The 19,730-nt window shown below is 39.7% G+C and overlaps 1 protein-coding gene across 2 annotated transcripts in view; it reads right to left on the reverse strand.

Moving 5' to 3' along the window:
* Positions 1–19,730, reverse strand: part of LOC307039389 (VPS10 domain-containing receptor SorCS3-like) — a 355,063-nt gene that overhangs the window by 179,345 nt on the left and 155,988 nt on the right. For both annotated transcript variants that reach the window (XM_079681402.1, XM_079681403.1), the window contains one exon: positions 9,079–9,178. In XM_079681402.1, the coding sequence (XP_079537528.1) occupies positions 9,079–9,178 (100 nt within the window). The remainder of the gene's footprint in view (positions 1–9,078; positions 9,179–19,730) is intronic.

The raw sequence follows: 19,730 nt of genomic DNA on the forward strand, positions 1-19,730 counted from the left end.
AGTAAATGTGTACTAACAGAGGCGGGGGTGTGTGTAAAAACAACGGGGACAGAGCTGATGTCAGACGAACAGCTGTGCAGCGTCCTCAAAAACGGACCTAGCTTCACGTGAGCTCCGGAGGAAAGGACGTCCCATTGCTCTTAAAACTCATTTCCCTGCTTCTCGTGGTTTCCTTGCGTCTCTCCATGCTTCCCCGATGGGAGGGACTAGACGCAGGGAAACAACGCAAGTGAGGGACGCAAGGAATCCATTTAATCGACCTGAGAAGGACCCAAATAGGTATTGGACATTGCAGGATATAAAATAACGTTACCAGTAAAATAAAACTTATACATTTAACAAAAAATAGACACACTCATTCATTCTGCCCCAGATCAAATGTAATACCTCCCCGCCTAAAATTCCAGACTTTTTAAGACATTTTTAGACCTTGAATATCAAAAAGAAAATGTAAGACTTTTAAGACTTTTGTTAACCTGTTAAGCCCTGGGCCTGTTTTTCAGGTCTCAGGCTCGAAAATGACATTCCCAGAATAAATGACTATTATCTTCCCTTCTAAAAGGGGTAAATGAATAATCTTTTTTCTCAAAGCAATGATAAACCTGTGAGTTGGATGTAGAAGAGTCAGAATCGAATATAGATTTTTTTTATTTTAAAGTAAATCCAGATTGAACATAGTAAAACAATGTAAATTATAGTGTCCGTCCAAAAAAAACACATTACTTATAGTGAAAACCATTGAATGATAGAAGACTAAAAGCTTTAGGAATCCAAACTATAACATATAATAAGTACCCTGTATCAAGATTGATGCAAAACAAGTGACATTTTACCTTTTTTGCTTCCCCTGTTGCGAGTTCTGATCGCTCAGTGATGATACCAATACCTATAGAAACGGTGGAATCTCAGCTCTAATCTGATATCTTGTATGTGCAGTTATAAGTAGTAAGGGTATTTTTACCTTGAGTTCTGTGCTAAGTGCGTTAGCATTTTTTCGCTCAGGGCTCATTTAGACGTTTCTTGTGAGACTTTTGCTTTGTTTCGGTCAAAATTGTTCGTATCTTTAGTTAGTTGAGTTTCTTACCGTTAAGTGAGTATGACACATGAATAGGTTATTAAATATTAAGATGCCCTGAGAAACAGTTTTGTGAAAAAACACCCCGTCGGGCTTAACAGGTTTTAAATATCTGCAGGGACCCTGTTCAAAGTAACTAACTTACGGATTTCATTAAAGTGGCTATCATAAATACTAATTAAGAGACTTACAATCTTATGTTAGCTAACATTCGGCAATGTACGCTATTGAAGTAATCATCCAAAACATGTTATATTGGTTTTTTATTTTAAGTTCTTTAACATTTTGTAGGTAAAAATGTATTAATAAATGACAGAATAAATAATAATAATAATTACAATAAAAATAATAATAACAATTGTATTTGTATTCTTTTTTAGGGGACACTTTTCTGGGGTAAAAATATATTAAATATTAAAACAACACTTAAAATATACAAGACACAACATTAATAACAGATTCAAAGAAGTTGAGAAGATGTGAGTTTTGTGATTTGAACATGGAGAGATTGGTGCAGCAATTATTAGTAGCAATTAGTAATAGATTTGTGGCCAACTCTTTGGTTATATTCATAATGAAAATATTAAAAAGAATGATTCCTTATTTCATCTAATGCCTCTAGGTCCCTATTAAAACTCAAATGTTAATGTGTCCCGCTCTGCGCCTCCAGAGGAACACATCAGTTTAACGCTGTGCAAACTTCATCTCCTCCATATGCATACAATCTGTCGTAATTGGCAGTACGACGCAAACATGAGCTGAGCCAATTCGTAATTTCTATGTGATACTGCTGATTACTACATACATGTAGTATGTATGTAGTAATGTAAGTATGTCAACTTGAAAACTGTGGTTATGGAAACAGCCATGGGGCTAGTCTTGTCTAGTCTACAGATGGAGACTAGACTCCTACTAGCTGCTCATAGCGGGTTGACCTCTTGGCCACAATTCCACTTGTCTGTCAAACTGTTGCTTGATGCACAAGCCGTGGTGTTCAAGGCATGAGGGCAAATCGGATTTAATGTGTGAGTTGTGAATTACAGTACAGAAATGTCTAAGGATTCAGAATGTTTCCAAAACCTTAACTGTATGTGCTGCAGGAATGAATATGATCATTTAGGGATCGTTTAGCTGCACAATTCAATTCAGCTAATGTGGAAGCTGGAAGTGATTTTCCATAACAAGTCCTTAGCCTAATATTTCCCTGACTTAAATGTAACATTACATTGAGGCAGATGGTAGAAAATGGAGTGCAAACCACAAACTGAGAATGAATCTTAGAATGTCAAGAAATTAAAAAGAATTAACAGAACTCTCAGGCAGATTAAAGATGTTGGCAGATGGTTGGCATCTGACAATGCTCACGCTTGTTTCTGTACCTTTTTGTGGCCTGAAATTCTCAAAATTCGTCTTTAGATGCTGTTGCCAGAAACATCCTATTGATCGTAGGAAGCATGCCATAAATGAATGCATTCTCAACAGTGGCGAGCCGTCAGGAGGGCCTAAGATATTCTACTAAATAATATTTCTCTTTAGTTTTACCAAAAATAACTTGATTTAATTGTATTCAAAATAACACTTCCAAAGAAATAAATCCTTTGAATCTGCCTATTCAGTTTCTGTTTGAATGTGAAGGGTTAAATGAAAGAAGCTCGTCTGTGCGAGTCACTGTGAAGATAGGAGGTGATTGGTGGTCCTGCTGTAAATTCACAGAGGGCCCGCTATAGCAACTGAACGAGAGAGTAATGTCAAATGACAGTACAATTGACCAATCATATCTTCCCTCTAAATGGGTGGGTTTTATTATCGCAGACTTTAGGAAAAGTTCCGCCCGCTGTGAAAGTTTTCTTGTCTCCATAGCAACAACAACTTCCTGTCAACAGCTTAAAATTGCCTTCAAAATAAAAGCATGCCAAATTACAGTTAAGACATACAACTGCAACTTACTTAATAATTAGAACAACAGAGTCACGTCCAACCTAAATCATGTTCAATGTGTTGGAGCGCTAGCATGAGTGTTACAAAGTGATGTCACTCTGTTTGGGTAGTAAACAAAGGAGTCCAACGGAAGCATTTCAGGGGGGGAGAGTGTGGAAGAGAAACTCCCTTTGGAGGGAACACAGGGATGTTAGCCTTTGCAGACCATTTACATGCAAAAAAACATATATACACTACAGGAAATGGAAAACCCTCCCAAAAAAACTAAAGCACAATAGGGCCTCTTTAAACACTTGTATCTGATCGGTATTTGGTGCATCTCTAATTTTAAACATAATGTGACCCGCTCTATCAAAATCAGTCGCAACGGCTCATTTCAAAATAAACGTGGATTTGCGAAAAAAATAGTTTTTCGGGGTTTGGGTGTTTTGTTTGATTTTAAATAAACAGTCTTGGCTTTCAGAATAGGAAACCTTTATTTCCAAGATCACACGATAAATACATTTTTTAAGCTTGTAAAGGGAAGATGACTGCTTCCCCTCCCTCCGGCTGAAGTTATGAATGTAAGGCGTATAGTAATCATAGATAACACGGCAGGGTCCGTTACAGTTTGTTTTCATCTGATTTCAAATAAACAAAGTCCTGGCTTTCAGAATATTAAACTTGTTTCAGCAAATTCAGATGATAAATACAACTTTGAAGCTTGTAACGGCATAATTACAAGCGGAGAATGGAGTAATTTGACGTCACAGCAGACACAGTAGAAAGAAACACATACTGCAGGCTGCAGTCCTCCTCCTGTTGTTTCTACACGGACCACTATTGCGGTAAGCATGTTGTAACTTCCGGTTGTTGTTGTCATCTCCGGGTATCCTGTGTGCCTGTTCTGTTGCTGATAGCTTATTATCTTAACTTAATCGATCGTTTTAAAACTCTTGATCACGGCAACTGCCTGACGTTGTAATCACACGTTACTACAGCTTAAGCACTCACAAACTCTCCTTCTCTTAGCGACTGTAACTCCACAGTTGCCTACACTCTTTTCGGGTTTGCTAACTGTAGCTACTTTAGCTTGATAGCTAGCCATGGCTCTTTCCCCACCCTCGGGTGCTATTTCCTGCTCTAACTGTCTCATGTTTGGTTACTCCCCTACCTCCTTTACTGGTACCGATACATGTGTTAAATGTAGTATAGTTGTTAGGTTGGAGGCGGGAATCATAGCCATAGAAGCCCGGCTCCGCATCTTAGAAAATAACTCAGCTACAGTAAAGCCCATGTTAGCCGGTGTGGACCGGCAAAAGGTAGCTCCTCTTAGCCGTCCCCCGGCAACTCCTGAGCAGCAGGGAGAATGGGTGACTGTTCAGAAGGGGCATAACGCGAAACCCGCAGGTCCCCACCAACCCGTTCACGTATCTAACAGATATTCCCCACTCAGCGAGACACCCGCTGAGAAGCCAACTCTGGTTATTGGTAGCTCTATTATGAGACACGTGAATTTAGAGACCGAAGCGTCCACAGTCACATGCATTCCGGGGGCCAGAGCGGGCGACGTTGAGGCGCATCTTAAACTGCTGGCTAAAAATAAACGTAAATACAGTAGGATTGTTATTCACGTCAGTGGTAATGATGTTCGTTTACGCCAATCAGAATGCACCAAACTTAATGTGGTGTCGGTGTATAGTTATGCTAGAACAATGTCGGACACCGTAATCTTCTCTGGTCCCCTCCCCAATCTGATCAATGATGACATGTATAGCCGCATGTCATCATTTCAGCGCTGGTTGTCTTGGTGGTGCCCAGCAAACAATGTGGGCTTCGTGAATAATTGGACAGCCTTCTGGGGAAAACCTGGTCTGATTAAGAGAGACGGCATTCATCCTACTTTGGAAGGTGCAAATCTCATTTCGGCAAACATTTCAGGGCTCTGTGGACTTAATCCATGACAAACTGGAGTTGAGACCAGGAGGAAGAGTCGCAGTCTTACACGCTTCTCTGCGCTCTCTCCTAGGCAGTCATCCATAGGAATCCCGAACCCAATAAAATACCCAATATTAACGGTGTGTGTGTCTGCCCAAGGACAATTTAAGGTAAAACCTAATAGAGGTGTCATACATAATAACCTAATAAAAGTAAATGTAACAACTACTACAGTGCAACAAAACAGGAAGATTAAATGTGGTCTCTTAAACATAAGATCTCTAGCATCTAAAGCAATACTGGTAAATGATTTAATATCAGATTATAATATTGATATATGCTGTCTCACTGAAACTTGGTTGAGACATGAAGAATATGTCAGCATAAATGAGGCCACTCCACCCAGCCATATCAATACTCATATTGCCCGAGGCACGGGCCGAGGAGGTGGAGTTGCAGCAATCTTTGACTCAAGTTTACTTATCAATACTAAACAAAAATTAAATTATACCTCCTTTGAAAGCCTCATTTTCAGTCTTACGCATCCGACCTGGAAAACTTTGCAGCCAATCTTATTTGTTACAGTGTACCGTGCACCAGGTCCTTATTCAGAATTCTTATCAGAATTCTCTGAGTTTTTATCAGCTTTGGTTCTTAAAACAGATAAAGTAATTATCGTAGGTGACTTTAATATTCATGTTGACGATGATAAAAATAGCCTTACTGTTGCATTTAACTCTATATTAGATTCTGTTGGTTTCTGTCAGAGTGTAAATAAACCAACCCACTGCTATAATCACACTCTTGACCTTGTTCTGACTTATGGTATTGAAATTGAGCAACTATTAGTCGAACCGCATAATTCTGCTTTATCCGACCATTTCTTAGTAACTTTTGAAGTACTGTTACTAGACTACAAAGCATTAGCCAAAAGCTCCTGCAGCAGAAACCTATCTGTTAGTGCTATAGCCAAATTTAAGGAAGAGATTCCACCAATACTTAACTCGATAGCATATCTGCATGTAGGGGAGGAAACTTATACAAAATGTACACCACCCCAAATTGATCATGTTGTTGATAGTGCTACAGATGCGCTGCGAATAAAATTAGACTCTGTTGCTCCTTTGAAAAAGAAGAAAATAAAACAACATAGATTAGCTCCATGGCATAATGCCGAAACCCGCAAAATAAAGCAAAAGTCGAGACAACTTGAAAGGATATGGCGTTCCACTAAACTTGAAGAATCTCGTTTAATTTGGCATATTACACTCAATGAATATAAGAAAGCACTGCGTAAAGCGAGAGCAGCCTACTACTCTTCATTAATAGATGAGAATAAGAATAATGCAAGATTTCTTTTCAGCACTGTAGCCAGGCTGACAGAGAGCCACAGCTCGACTGAGCCTTCTATTCCCATAGCACTCAGTAGTAATGATTTTATGTGCTTTTTTAACGATAAAATTGTTACTCTTAGAAACAAAATCAATGACCTCTTGCCTTTAACCAGTATAGTGTTATCAACAGCTCCCGGAAACGTAAGTTCTAATATTACACTAGATAGTAAACTAGAATGCTTTTCAGCCATAAACCTTGAACAATTAAATTCAATGATTCTCTCTTCTAAACCATCAACGTGTATCTTAGACCCGATTCCAACTAAGCTGTTAAAAGAAGTTTTTCCATTAATTAGCACTTCTTTATTAAATATTATGAATATGTCTTTATTATCAGGCTATGTTCCACAATCATTCAAAGTAGCAGTGATAAAACCGCTTCTTAAAAAGCTCAACCTCGATCCAGAGGTTTTAGCCAACTATAGACCTATTTCTAATCTTCCGTTCCTCTCAAAGATTCTTGAGAAAGCAGTCGCAAAACAGCTGTGTGATTACTTAAAAAACTATGATTTATTTGAAGATTTTCAGTCTGGCTTTAGAACACAACATAGCACAGAGACAGCTCTGGTTAAAGTCACAAATGAAATTCTAATAGCCTCTGACAAGGGACTTGTCTCTATTCTTGTCTTGCTCGATCTTAGTGCTGCATTTGATACTATCGACCATGATATCCTATTGCAAAGACTAGAGCACTTAGTTGGCATACAGGGAACTGCATTAGGCTGGTTTAGGTCCTATCTATCTGAACGCTCTCAGTTTGTACGTGTCAACGATGAATCTTCCATGCAAACCAAAATTAGCCATGGAGTGCCACAGGGCTCAGTGCTTGGACCTATTTTGTTCACCCTATATATGCTTCCGTTAGGCAATATTATAAGGAATCATTCTGTAAACTTTCATTGTTATGCGGATGATACTCAACTATATTTATCAATCAAGCCTGATGAAATTAATCATCTAAATAAAATTCAAGACTGCCTCAAGGACTTAAAAACGTGGATGACCTTACATTTTTTGATGTTAAACACGACCAAAACTGAAGTTATTGTACTTGGCCCGAAGAATCTACGAAACAAATTATCTAAAGATATATTAACTATGGATGACATTAATTTGGCCTCCAGTGAGACTGTAAGGAATCTTGGTGTTATATTTGATCAGGATTTATCCTTTAACGCCCACATAAAATCAATTTCAAGGACCGCCTACTTCCATCTACGTAACATTGCAAAAATCAGGCATATCTTGCCTCAAAACGATGCAGAGAAACTAGTCCATGCATTTGTTACTTCAAGGCTGGATTATTGTAACTCCTTATTATCAGGGTGTACCAAGAAGTCAGTCAAGTCGCTTCAGCTGATTCAAAATGCTGCAGCTCGTATACTAACCAGAGTTAGGAAAAGGGACCACATTACTCCTGTTCTGGCTGCCTTACACTGGCTCCCTATAGAACACAGGATAGAATTTAAAATTCTTCTTCTCGCCTACAAAGCCCTTAATGGGCAGGCGCCATCTTACCTTAAAGAACTCATTATACCCTACTGTCCTACTAGGGCATTGCGTTCCAAGAATGCAGGGTTGTTGGTTGTTCCTAGAGTCTCTAAAAGTACAATGGGAGCCAGAGCCTTTTCTTATCAAGCTCCACTTTTGTGGAATCAGCTTCCAGTTTGTGTTCGGACGGCAGACACCCTATCCGTTTTTAAGAGTGCGCTTAAGACCTTCCTTTTTGATAAAGCTTATAGTTAGGGCTGATTAGATTCAGCCCCTAGTTTTGCTGATATAGGCTTAGTTTGTCGGGGGACATCTTACTTCTTCCTTCTCTCTGTCTATACCTGTGTACTCTCATGTTCCGATTAACCCAGCTTCCCCAAATTTCTTTCTTTTTGGTGTCTATATACGCCGGGATCCGGAGTCATGGATGATCCTGCGGTCCTGTGTCATGGATTGCGAGTCCTGGATCTTGAGTCGTGGCTGTGGTCCTGGATCATAAGTCCTGGATGGATATACTCATGGATTCATCTTCCTATTATACACACATGCATTTCCAAACATTTGGACTACCTATGTTGCAAATGTATTATCTTTTCAATTTACACACGGCATCTATTGCACGTCTGTCCGTCCTGGGAGAGGGATCCCTCCTCTGTTGCTCTCCCTGAGGTTTCTCCCATTTTTCCCTTTAAACTGTGGGTTTTCTCTGGAAGTTTTTCCTTGTACGATGTGAGGGTCTAAGGACAGAGGGTGTCGTATTGTCATACTGATATTCTGTACAAACTGTGAAGTCCACTGAGACAAATGTAACATTTGTGATATTGGGCTATATAAATAAACATTGATTGATTGATTGATTGATAACAACAGCCGGTGTTTCTCGTGAGTGTTTTCCCCGGGAAACAAACACAATACACACAAACGCAAAATTACACACACGTATACACACACACACACACACACACTCGCGAGCTTCCCCCAGACCAGTAATCCAAACGAAAATATCTTCCCTCCGTATCATTTTGATCATTTGCTCTGCTAATAACCAATCAGATCGATGGATTCCAGAGAAGAGAACACTTTAAAGGCCTTTTTCTCAAAATGATGACAATCCTGATATCATTAGAAAGCTAGGAATCTCCTCTTTCCAACAGTGTATACAACTCAAAATGTGTCTTCGGGTCAATGCGACTGATTTCGATGGAGCAGGTCACATATGTTGGAAAATTGACACAAAAAACTAATAAACATGCAACATCTCACCTTTCTCTTGTTAGTTGGACAGACATACAGGTAACTCAGGACAGTTTTGGTTCCCACTTTGTCGTTCATTCTGTCGTATGTTGAGCCGTAGTCAGTAGATCTGAGCGGGGGAGATAAAGGCAAATTTAGATAAACGTGAGAAAAACAAAGTTTGCTGAAAACGTAATTGGTAGACAAACAGACTAAATATTACTGGGACATTGCTCGATTTGGGTGAAATGATTTTGCACTGATGAAAACAATGCAATCTGTAACCACAGGGTGAAAGAACAGTCATATGCAGGCATATGCTGTACTGTACATAATACAGTTACTGTGTGTGAGAGTAAAACCTCTGGCAATACAACAAAAGAAAGTTAACCAATCATCTGGAGCTGCCAACGAAAACGAGCCATTGGAAAATGTCCGGGGACTCGGCAGTCGGCACTGTTAATAATTAATTCTCTCCCGATGACTGCTATGAAATAAAATATGAAGAGTGCAAAAACATGTGGAAGTTCCTGAACCCATGGGCTTTAATAATTGAACAGTGGGAATGAGCCTGTTAGTATGGAAGCCTGTTTGCGCCACAGGAAAACAAATCCTGTAACTAAATATATTGACTTAGCTATTTCAATATATTGACTTACTATCTCAATATATTGACTATCTCAATATATTGTCTTACTATCTCAATATATTGAGTTGTATACTGTTTTTTTTTTCTTATTGAAACAATTATGTCAAATACAGAATAAGGCACATAGACATCAATGTTCATCATATAAGCGGTACAACTTCATATTAAGGTACACAAATTAACCATCAACTAGTTGTTAATTAACATGCACACTGTATTAGCAGCATATTGGCTCTTTATTAGTCATTATACAATACTTATTAATGCCTTATTCTCCAAGACCATATTCTACAAGTAATCTGTGCATGTTACACTTCGAGATCATTAAGTGCCTTGTAACTTACTTACTCTGTTTGAATGTCAGTGGACTGCAAATAAGTCAATAAAGGAGCATGGCTGCTCATTCCCTGGCTCTCAAAAGAGTTTTGCTGGCTGTGTAATCTATGTTCACACTGAGACAGTACAACACATAGAGAGAACAGTACACCTATTGTGTAAGTACATACAAGCAGGTCACACAGTATGATCACAAATATATAAAATATGTTCAAAATCTGCTTTTATTAAAAAGTACAAGCTGCATATGTGTTCTCAGCCTTGGAGAAACTTGACATGTTTTGGGATGCGTCTGAACCTCTCTATAGTGGTTAATTAATAAAACAGATATTTGAACGTGTGCCTACTTTGTTCATGTACTGTTGAGGTTCATTTCAGTAGTTGTGTGCTATAATGTATTTACAAAGTGTGAAGAGGAGGCAACTTTAGAATAGGGAACCTATTCAGGTCAATTAGAGTCAAACTACTAGCTTATTGGTTATGAACAAGACTTCACTTTAAAATAGGGAACATGTTCTTAGATAGAAATACCTAATCTTGAATTATTTAGACATATTGAGGACAGCATATTAAAACCAAAGCTCATGTACAACAACTTCCTTACTTGCAATAAATAAGGACTAATTAGAGGGTTATTGAGGAAAAACTCTCAACTAATGGCTTATTACTTGTAGAATATGGTCATGTAGAATAAGGCATTAATAAGTGTTTTATAATGACTAATAAAGAGCCAATATACTGCTAATATGCATGTTAATTAACATCTAGTTGATGGTTAATTTGTGTACCTTAATATAAAGTTGTACCGCTTATATGATGAACATTGATGTCTACAGTATGTGCCTTATTCTGTATTTGACATAATTGTTTGAATAAAATAATATATATATAACTCAATATAATGAGATAGTAAGTCAATATATTGAGATAGCTAAGTCAATATATTGAGATAGTAAGTCAATATAGTTATATATATTTTATATATATATATATATATATATATATTTTATATTATATAATTTAATATTTGTATATAGTATATTTTTGTTTTCCTGTGGTGCAAACAGGCTTCCATATGTTAGCCAGCCTAGTCCCTAGAACAGGGGTATTCAACTAAAATTCAACGAGGTCCAGTTAGAGAAAATTTCCCCATGTAAAGGTCCGGAACATCAAAATGTATAAGTTGCTTTATGAATTAGTGTGATATATATTGAAGTAGCCTGTAGCTTTATCAACGTCTGCATGTAATCAACAACTGACTGCCAATAAAATAAAGAAAGTACAATTCAAAAACAACAATATTTATTGTCAATTAACATTGAACTATACAGATATACAGTAAATACTGTGGATATGTGTAATGTTCCTCTCGGGCTGCATTTAAAAATAAAATAGGGAAAATAAATAAAATAGTTTTTGAAAATATGTGCATCTTAAAGTGCTTGATTTTAGAAAAAATAAAGTGTAGCAGCAGCTCGAGTTTCCCTTTTTCTTTGTTAACCGTTTCACATCATGACTTAACTGTTTCAGACGATTATATAACAATATCAGTCTTTACACATCATAACAATTGAACAGTTTTAAAGTTTCTCTTTCTTTCCCTCTTATATTGCGGTCCCTCACTCACTTTTTTTTTTTAAATTCAGTGCGAGAATTGAGCTTGAGCTTGTCCTGCCAGGAGTATGTAAATCTGGGCTGAAATGGTGTCAGGGCCATTCTCATACACATGCAGGTGCTCATTGGTTACAGTGGTGCAAACACAGGTATGGTGAAAAAGGAGAGAACTATTTGAAGCAGAAAAAAAACAGCGTAATATACCATCTGACAAAGGCCTGTGCTATAATGCTTCAATTAACTGGCTATTCTTTATAATATACTCAGATAAATAGGAGAAAGAGATGTTAATTTATAAATCAAGGGTTTTTATTATTATTTACAGCAGGGGTGGGGAACCTTTATCCTTTCAATGTTTACAACATCCTCCGAGGGTCGTACAAATTATTGAACTCAACCTCTGCTTAAAAAAACTAAAATCACAGCCCATTCATTTCATCTTTCTTTCATGCTGTGCAAAGAAAAAGCAACCTCTTAATCCAGATATCTCACCATGACTCACGTATGTATGCACGTGAACGATTGTGGCATGACCACCAAAACAGAAAGATATGGACACAAGATGTATGCAAATGTAATTAGTATCCTATCCATGTGAACATGATTTAAGTGGGTGGGGGGGACCTAACCTCCTCTAGGAGGGTCCAGGGGCATGCTCCCCCGGGAAGATTTTTTTTAAATATTGAAGTTGAAAGCATCAATCTGGTGCACTTTGAGAGCAAAATTAAGAGATCTATGGATTCATCTTTCAACACCCATATGAAACAGAACTGTAAGCAGATTTTTCTTTTTGGATATTTTATAAATCACTCTCCTTTTAAAATCTATTCTTGTTATTTTTAACAACTTTTTTGTTACTGTCATATAGTATTTTATACCTGTTTTTTATTTAGTCTCATTCATAACTATAATGATCATATCAAGGTGTGCCTGAACCTCACTGAGCTGAGGTTATTTGAGCCTCTCAGGAGAGAGCTCTCTTCCACCTGGTTGTAGAAAAGCTCTTTAAATTCGTTAGCATAGCTAGCTAACCAGATGCTAATAACAACAGATCGCCACTGTGCTTACAACTAAAGACATAGCCACGCAAACACTGCGGCATGGCTCCTTATGGATACTGCAATATTTTAAGAGCTGGAGCGGCGTTGGTGCTCTCCGTCAGCACTTATTTCAGACGAGACATATACCACGTGAAGACACGTTACGCTCGTGTTGTGTTCAAGGAACCTGTCCTGTCCAGGAAAAACAGGCACTCGCTTGTTTAAGTATTTTTGCGGTCTAGATTTCTTCTTCTTTTTTTTTTTAAGAAGTCGGACTGACGGACTGACTCCCCCCCCGCCCTCTGCCCCCAAAACGAAAACTCTTCGGTTCTCCACGAATTACACAAGTCACCCAAATCAGCGTTAAAAAAGCGGGAGGCGCCGAAAAATCCCCTTATTAATGTATTGATTATAGCTCCGGGTCCGTATAGGTCGGCGTCTGGGTCCGGATCCGGACCGCGGCCCACCAGTTGCCGACCCCTGCCCTAGAAACTCCACATTAATCCATCATCACAAGTAACCACCGAATCCACCTTCAAGAATAATACAGCATTTACAGGGCTCTATTCGCCTTCCCCTTTTCACTGTCAAAGCTGTATTCATGTGCCTAGGATTTTACAAATATTTCCCTATGAGGGGATAGAAGCACCCAGCCACAACGGTGACATAACTCCCATTTTGCAGTCACAAGGAGAGTGAAGATGATACCTATTTGAGCGTCAGTTCCTTTTTTAGTCAGAGCCTGCTTCTTATGCTCTTCCACGTGAATGGAGTTTCAGAAAAAGACATTTATCTCATTCCCGAATGCCTCTGAGACACAGTAGTTGCTATGATTACAAAGCACAATAATGAGTCGGGCAGACAGCAACATTTCCAAGCATTTTGTGGAGAGGTGTGTGTGTGTGGGGGGTGCTGCAGTGTGAAAGATCCCGAATTCGAGCAGGGGCGGGGAACTATACCTCTTGGAATCTGTGTTACACTGCCTGAGAAGAGACTTCCTAAATAGCAGAGAAGCATATGTTATTTTTGGCATGACATGGATAAGGACGAGTGCCAGGCGTGCCTTCATCATCTAGTCACCGAAAACGCATATGGTTAGATAGATTATTTAATGGCTATGGAGACAGACAGCAGGGAGATGTCAGCTCTCGGACTTGGAGCAAGATACATATTAACCGCCCCGACTTCTACCATGCCAAGGAGCTGATTTTAAAGAGGAGATGGCAGAATTACAAATGAAAGGTTTCCATTGGCAGTGTCAATGCTGCAGGATGAGCCAGTGGTTTCACTTTACTGTGTCTAAAAGGCAAGAGTTTGAAAATCTTTCATGCTAGTATTTACTAAACACCTAATTTCAGGTTTTCCAACACGTTGATCACCAGTAGCTCGTGAATGTTTTCTGATTAACATGCCAGAGGGCGCTTGCAGTTGTGCAGTTGACATGTTGAGAGATGTTTATTTACGTAGCATGTTTTGAGAGTAAGATAGAGAGAAAGAGATGTAAGTTACAGTCATGTCAACTGAAGAAGTTCCATTAAAGAAAAATCCAAGAAAAGTGCGTGCGTTTGAAATGTGGAGCGGCACTTCACAAAACTTCACGAAAGCTTTTCCAAGGAGTTTCTCTCCGGTAGTTGAAGAAGGTCAAACAATTGAAAGCTAGGCTACAAAGCCAGTGGTTATTGTTCACGAAGCCTGCCAAGAAAGCCAGAAGCATCGTTCCGAGTGTCTCAGTATTTGGAAAAGAACAAGTAATTGAATTGATGCCGGCGTTCTAAAGGGAGCAATGTATGTTATGGGAGAGACTTGGTTCAGAGACCACAAGAGCAAGCCGGAGATAATGTCTGCCATTGACAATTTCCAATTTCCAACTGACAACCAACACCATGGCGAGAAGATTGTCAGCTCTGTCAGTGAATGCTATGGGACAGTTGGAGAAGGACATGATCAGATGCAAGTGGTTCTCCATATAGTGCGACGAGTCGGTGGATGGGAGCGACACAGCTCAGTTGGCTGTGATCATCCGGATGGTTATGGGGGACTTCATGGAGAAAGAGGAATATCTTACACCGCTTTAACAGTGTGGACGTTTCTAATTGTATTAAAAATGTATTCCAGATATAAAGGAGTGCAAATGGAGAAGCTATCTGTAATGGAAAAGTTCTGGAGCAATTGAGTCGAAACACAATGAAATATGGGAAAGCTGGAACTTGATGGCAACAAACTGAAGGTTTATTCCAAGTTACTGCCGGAGAATTGACAAAGACATTTGCTGCAGACACAAGATGGCACAGCGGTTGCCCAAAACAATTCTGAAGATTTCTCACCCAGTCCCATGTATTTAGCAGGTTCTGAGAGAATAATCAACTCAATTCTTCATATTAATTAAATTGACTAAACAAGCAGGGACATATACTGTTTGTCCATAACTTAAGGTTCTCTGCCATAGGGACTTGCACATCTGATATGCTGGACTAAACTATCTTATAAACTGGCAATATAAAGATACAGACCTGCCTCTATACAAGAGGGATAACATAAACTCATCAAGGCTACATGCCTGAGCAATAAGGAAAGAGAAACTGAGAGTAAAGAATGATCATCTAGGTCGAAGGCTAACACCTAAGAAAAAATATTCCTCAAACGTATCCATAACAACTGATAGAGCCCCGGCTATGAGAGGTTGACACTCCGGTTTTATCCCGAATTGGAAGTCAGATCCATACTTCCCACGTTTCCTGAGTTACCATTGCATTATCCACCAACAAGCACATTGTTCCAAAGTTATGGACTTCAATCATGTCCTGAAACCTGTGACAAAAATAATAAACTCTATTTGAGCGAAGGAAAAACAACCTAGGAGCTTCAAACATTTTCAGCTGAAAATGGAGATCTCCTTCTCCATGCTGAGGTGAGCTGGTTGAGTAGAGGGAGAACCCTACAGCGCTCCCTCTCCTTGCTGAATGAGGTAAAGCTCTTCATGGAAGAGAGAGGGGAGGAGTCGGACACCTCCATCTTATCTGCTGCTGGTTGGGTACTTGAACTGGGCCTTTTTTACCGATCTGACTGGAAAATTAAACCAGCTTAACTTCCAGCTACAGGGCAATTGTAAAACAATATGTGACATGATTAGTGCTGTAAAGGCCTTTAAAGCAAGTCTGTGTCTATAGCTCCAGCAAGTAATGGTAAAGAAATTGCATAATTTCCCCTATGTTCAAAAAGTACTGCAGGAGAATAAAGCTGCTGCCGGCTTTCTTGGTTTATCAAAGTGCTGTGACTGCTTAACTAAACTTGGGCAGGAATTTGAGTTTTCTTGACATTGAGCAGCTTGGCCTTGTTAACACTTTCAAAAGTGTGGATGTTACTGACAGGTCTGAGAAACTGGCCAGCCTTTTCCATCTCAGTGCTTTGGAGCTGGACCTGGAGATAATCAAGCTCCAGAATGACATTCGGCTAAAAGCACATCAGATGGACAAAGATTTCTGGAAGCCTGACCCAGAGAAAATTCAAAAACATTCAAACTGCTGCAATGAAACTGTCCTGCCTATTAGGGTCGACATATTGCAGTGAATCAGCATACTCAGATATGATCTTTATAAAATCTAAATTCAGGACAAGACTTACTGATGAACATCTCAATGACTCAATCAGAGTGAATATGTCAGGTTATGCGCCCCAGTAGGGCTCTGGTGGATGCTATGCAGAGTCAGGAAAAAAGACACCAATGCAGTGACAGACTGAAAGATGTGAGATCTCAGATGTGAAATTAATTTGAAATGATTCATGAGAAAGTCCAGTTGTGTTCATGATTATGTTATTGTTAATTTTAATGTTTTTCTGCTCTTGAGTCATGCACTGAACTCATTGCTATGAGTATATCTTGGACACTTTTTTTTAGAGTAGCTCAAAAGGTTGGAGAACACTGGTTTAAACCCTCTGTGGTAGTGCCAAGAAGCTGGAACAGAATAATTGAAGTTAGTTAAAAATAGATGCAAAGATCGCATGCGTAAATCATATTTATAGGTTTTGAGAAGAGAAAGATGTATTCAACATGCCTGTTCATCTTAAATGATACACACAACATCTTCTGGTGAAAACTATTGAATTTTATTTTATCGTTTGATCAAAGACTCATTGTGGCCTCTTAAAATTATATATTTCAAGATCTAGAAACGTTATAAACTATACAGACTAATGTCATATAATAAGATGATAGATGTTCAATTCTCTACGGGGACCTTGAATCTGTTAACTGTACAGTGAAGTCCATATTTATTATTATTTTAGTACAATTAAATAAACAACGATTATAGGTCAGTTGCTGTCAAACATTGACTATAATGTCTAACAAATACAATTAAGTTTTCCAAAATGAAATTCAGTAAAAACTGAACCCCTTTGTTAAAGGCTCAGCATCCACATCCGAATGTGGCCTGCCCTTGGCCCTTTAATCGAGTTAAAGTCTTCAAGAACTGACAAGCCCGATTTGATCGGAGCCATACTTTTAAACATTTTCTCAGTGATACAGAGAGGATTATCTATGCTCATATAACACAGTACAGCAATTACTGTGGGGTCTTGTTTCACTAAAAAGGCTTAACACTTCTATTGTTTTGAAAAATGCGAGAATATTAGCTCAAACATCAGATGGTAGTGTATTGCTTCGTTTTTTCCTCACTTATTACCAATGAGGTTAATAGTAGATTTTTGCATTGTGCTAAATATGTTAAAGGATTGAGGACCAATCATATAAGGATGTGAAAAATTGATGTTGCCTGGCATCTCTATTCCTCTGTGCATACACTGGAAAGTCCTAAGGGTGTGAAAGCCTTGAACACCATTAGATTGACACTGGCTTTGTGTTATCTGATTCAACACATCCTTCTGCATAGCAACCAGAATAGGCAAGAAATAGCCTTTATTCTGGCTGATATAATGTACAGTGACCAGTCAGACAGGCTGGTTTCTGCTTATATGTCATTATCGCCTTAGGACTTGACTCGCTCAGCCTTAGAGCTATATTTGATGCTGAAGCTATAGTGAAATAATAATATGGTTCCTTATTGTAGCTCTAGCACTAGACACAGTCAAAGTTAGACAATTCCGCACCTCTTGATTTACATCATTGCCAAAGTTCATTACCAATACGGGAAGGAGTTTGTCCTCTGTGAATAGAAGTGGGAATGATGGATTGGGCGTGAAATGTGTCAGACTTTATTACTACAGGCTGTCTTTAATGTCCCGTCACAGAACTGTAATTAAAGAGGACACATTATGCAAATGTTCAGGTTCATATTTGTATTTTGTGACACTGTGACATGTTTACGTCAAAACGTGCTGTATTTTTATCATACTGCCTGTGCCGCAGCACCTCTTTTCAACCTCTCTCTGAAACCAGAGCGCAGTCCACTCTGATTGGTTAGCTGGCTGGCTCAGTTTTCATTGGTCAACCACTGATGCCGCATTCACACCAACGTTGTTTCAGGGCCGGTTCGGAGCTGGAGCTTGAAAAGCACAGGGTTTTCCTCTTCACACCGCAGTGGAGCAGCCTCTTATACCTCATTCACACCAACGTAACTCCGGTTCAAGCTCCGTGCTAGAGCTTTTCAGGTTCAGAACCAGTTCTTCGGTTTAGCTCCGGCTCTTTTCACACTGCCCAGAGTCCGACTGGTGCTGCGTCATTGCGTCATCGTTTGCGTGCCTGCTTCATAAAGCCAAACCGCGCGGAAACCCCTCACAGCTGACACCGACAACAACAACAATGGCCGATTGTGCTCCAGCTTCCTCTGTACCTCTTCGGAAGACCAGATTCCCAGTAGGTAGCTGGTCTCTTCAGTGGACCACTGCTGCTTGTTAAGTTTCTCCATTGTTGTGTACAAACTGGATAAAACGCTGGCTTTTTGTTGTTGTTCAGGAGTTGATCCCGCCCCTGCCCCTGCCCCTGCCCCCGCCTCTACGTTAGCGTGACGTATGTGGTGCTTTTGCTCTAGCCGGACAATGTTTTGCTGCTCGAAATGAACCGTATTCCGGAGCTAAGAGGCTGCTCCGCTGTGGTGTGAACAGGAAAACTCGGTGCTTTTCAAGCTCCAGCTCCGAACCGGCCCTGAAACACCGTTGGTGTGAATGAGGTATTAGCTCCGGAATACGGTTTGTTTCAAGCACCAAAAAATTGTCCGGCTAGAGCAAAAGCACTGCATACATCACGCTTACGTCGAGGCGGGGAGAGGGGCAGGGGCGGGATCAACTCCTGAACAACAACAAAAATTATAAGTTTTATCCAGTTTGTACACAACGATGGAGAAGCTTAACAAGCAGCAGTGGTCCACTGAAGAGACCAGCTACCTACTGGGAATCTGGTCTTCTGAAGAGGTACAGAGGAAGCTGGAGGGGAGCATGCGGTCCAAAGAAATTCTCCAACAATTGCAGAAAGAGATTGCAACCGCTGGTTTTTACCGTACCGTGGAGCAGATTGGCAACAAATAAAAAAAAGTCAAGAAGGACTATCGGGACCAAAAGCGAGACCTCGGACGGAGTGGTAGCGGTCGTCCGAAAACAAGTCCACATTATGACTTGCTAGACTCGGTCCTCAGGGACAGACCGACGAGTGGTTTTGGATCCACGGTGAACTCGCTTTCTCTCACGTCGATTATGTTGCAGGGCGACTCGCTGAATGTGCAGAGCACATTTGATGCCGGTGAGTTATACCCATTCGTTTTATTTGTGACTTTTTGTTTTACAACATAAACTAAACCATGCAGCTATCGACAGACCTGGCAATAAAGCTAAAGTTGACCTACTACAGCTACCGGATGTGCATCCAAACCAATAATAGCGCTAGCATGCTAATGCTAACAATAATAAACAAAAGTATCCCCATGGCAAAGACAGCTAACGCCTCCAATGTATCTTCTCTCTTCTCACTAACGATTTATGATTCATTGTGTTTACAGACATATCTGGTTTGGAGCATACAGTGTCGGAACCACCACTACCGTCGGCGTGTAGCTCGCCAATGCGGATGCAAGAGTCTCCTTTTCCCACAAGCA

Source organism: Notothenia rossii, assembly GCF_949606895.1.
Source record: "Notothenia rossii genome assembly, chromosome: 1".
In the NCBI taxonomy this organism is placed as follows: Eukaryota; Metazoa; Chordata; class Actinopteri; order Perciformes; family Nototheniidae; genus Notothenia; species Notothenia rossii.